Genomic DNA, 1,319 nt, shown 5'->3' with positions numbered 1-1,319 from the left:
CCCCCGCCCCGCACATCCCCAGAGCCCCCCAGTGGGGGGCACGGTCGTGCCGACCCCCCCGCAGCACCGGGCACAGCCCCGTCCCGACCGCGGCACCGACTCTCCCGTAGGAACTCGGGTCCCGGAGCCGCACCGGAGGACACGGGGAGGGGAAGGGGGGGATGGGGGGTCTCTGTGCGTCCCCCCGCCCGAACGCCCCTGGACGCGGAGCCCCTCCCGGTGCCGCCCCCCCACCCGCTCCGCGCAGCGCTCCGGTACCGGCGGGGACCCCGCGGAGACGGACGCAGCCCCTCGGCAGGAGCCCCGGAACACCTCCCCCGCCGCTACCGGGACCCGCGCGCCCCCCCCCGGTTCCGGTACCGGTTCCGGAGCCCCGTACCGCCGCGCAGCCCGTCACCTGCCCGCACCTCCGCCGCTTTGTTCACCTTAAAATGGCAGCCGGGAGCGCTGCGGGACCGGCCCGGCCCCGGTTTCCGCCTCCGGGGGGAGCCCCGAGGGCGGCCCCGCCGCTGCCGTCCGCCCCCACCGCGGGGAGGGGGAGCGGGGGCTGCGGGCGGGGGTCGGCGTCGTGCGCAGCGCGGAGGGGGCGTGGAGCGGGGGGTTGGGGGGAGGGGACCGGAGCTGGTTCGGTTTGGGGATTGGAGCTCGGCGCTGCGCAGTCCCCGCTGGGTGACACCGGGGCACGGGGGCGTCCCCTGGGTGCTGGGTGCCCCCCACCCGCTGCGGGTACCCCGGGATGCATCGAATCCCCTCGGAAACATCACCGGCTTTTATTATGAACGGCTCCGACCCCTCTGCGGCTGCACCCGCTGAGTCCCGGGGGGTGCAGAGCCACCGGAGACCCCCAGAAGCCCCAGATGTGCTCCGTGTGGCCGGGTGGGCGCGATGCCGCGGGTGGGCAGCGGGTGCCCGTAGTGCCGTCACCCCCAGCACTGAGCCCCACGGTGTCTCCGGGGGTCGGGGGGGTCCCCATCCATCGTCCCCCGTTTCTCTCCATGCTCAGAAGCGGACGGCGCCGCTGTGGTCACCGCTGCGGTCGTACTCGCGGATCTGCGCCTTAATGTGCGTCAGTTTCTCCTTCAGGTAGAGGCAGCGCTGCCGCTTCGCCACCAAGGCCGAATCCTGGCAGTGGGACACACCGAGCCCTGAGAGCCCCCCCCACCCCCCCGCAGCACCGGGGTCTCGCAGCTAACCAAGGCCACGCGGCACCGGGGAGGGCCCCAAGCGCACGGATCCGAGCGCAAAATCCAGACCCCTCACCCTCCTCACCCTCTCCTTCCCCAGGAACTGGCGGCAGACGTGGCTCACCCCCTCCTCAC

The 1,319-nt window shown here is 74.2% G+C and overlaps 1 protein-coding gene across 5 annotated transcripts in view; it reads right to left on the bottom strand.

Moving 5' to 3' along the window:
- The window catches only part of OCLN (occludin), a gene marked incomplete at its 3' end in the record, with an annotated part of 5,714 nt that extends 4,912 nt beyond the window's left edge, over positions 1-802 (bottom strand). The window contains 1 exon segment of one of the 5 annotated variants that reach the window (XM_021378834.1): positions 361-802. In XM_021378834.1, the coding sequence (XP_021234509.1) occupies positions 361-761 (401 nt within the window). 5 annotated transcript variants of the gene reach the window in all.

Source organism: Numida meleagris, chromosome 27 (genome assembly GCF_002078875.1).
Source record: "Numida meleagris isolate 19003 breed g44 Domestic line chromosome 27, NumMel1.0, whole genome shotgun sequence".
Lineage (NCBI taxonomy): Eukaryota > Metazoa > Chordata > Aves > Galliformes > Numididae > Numida > Numida meleagris.
Note: the sequence above shows the minus strand (reverse complement) of the source record. Positions and strands in the feature narration are given on the sequence as shown.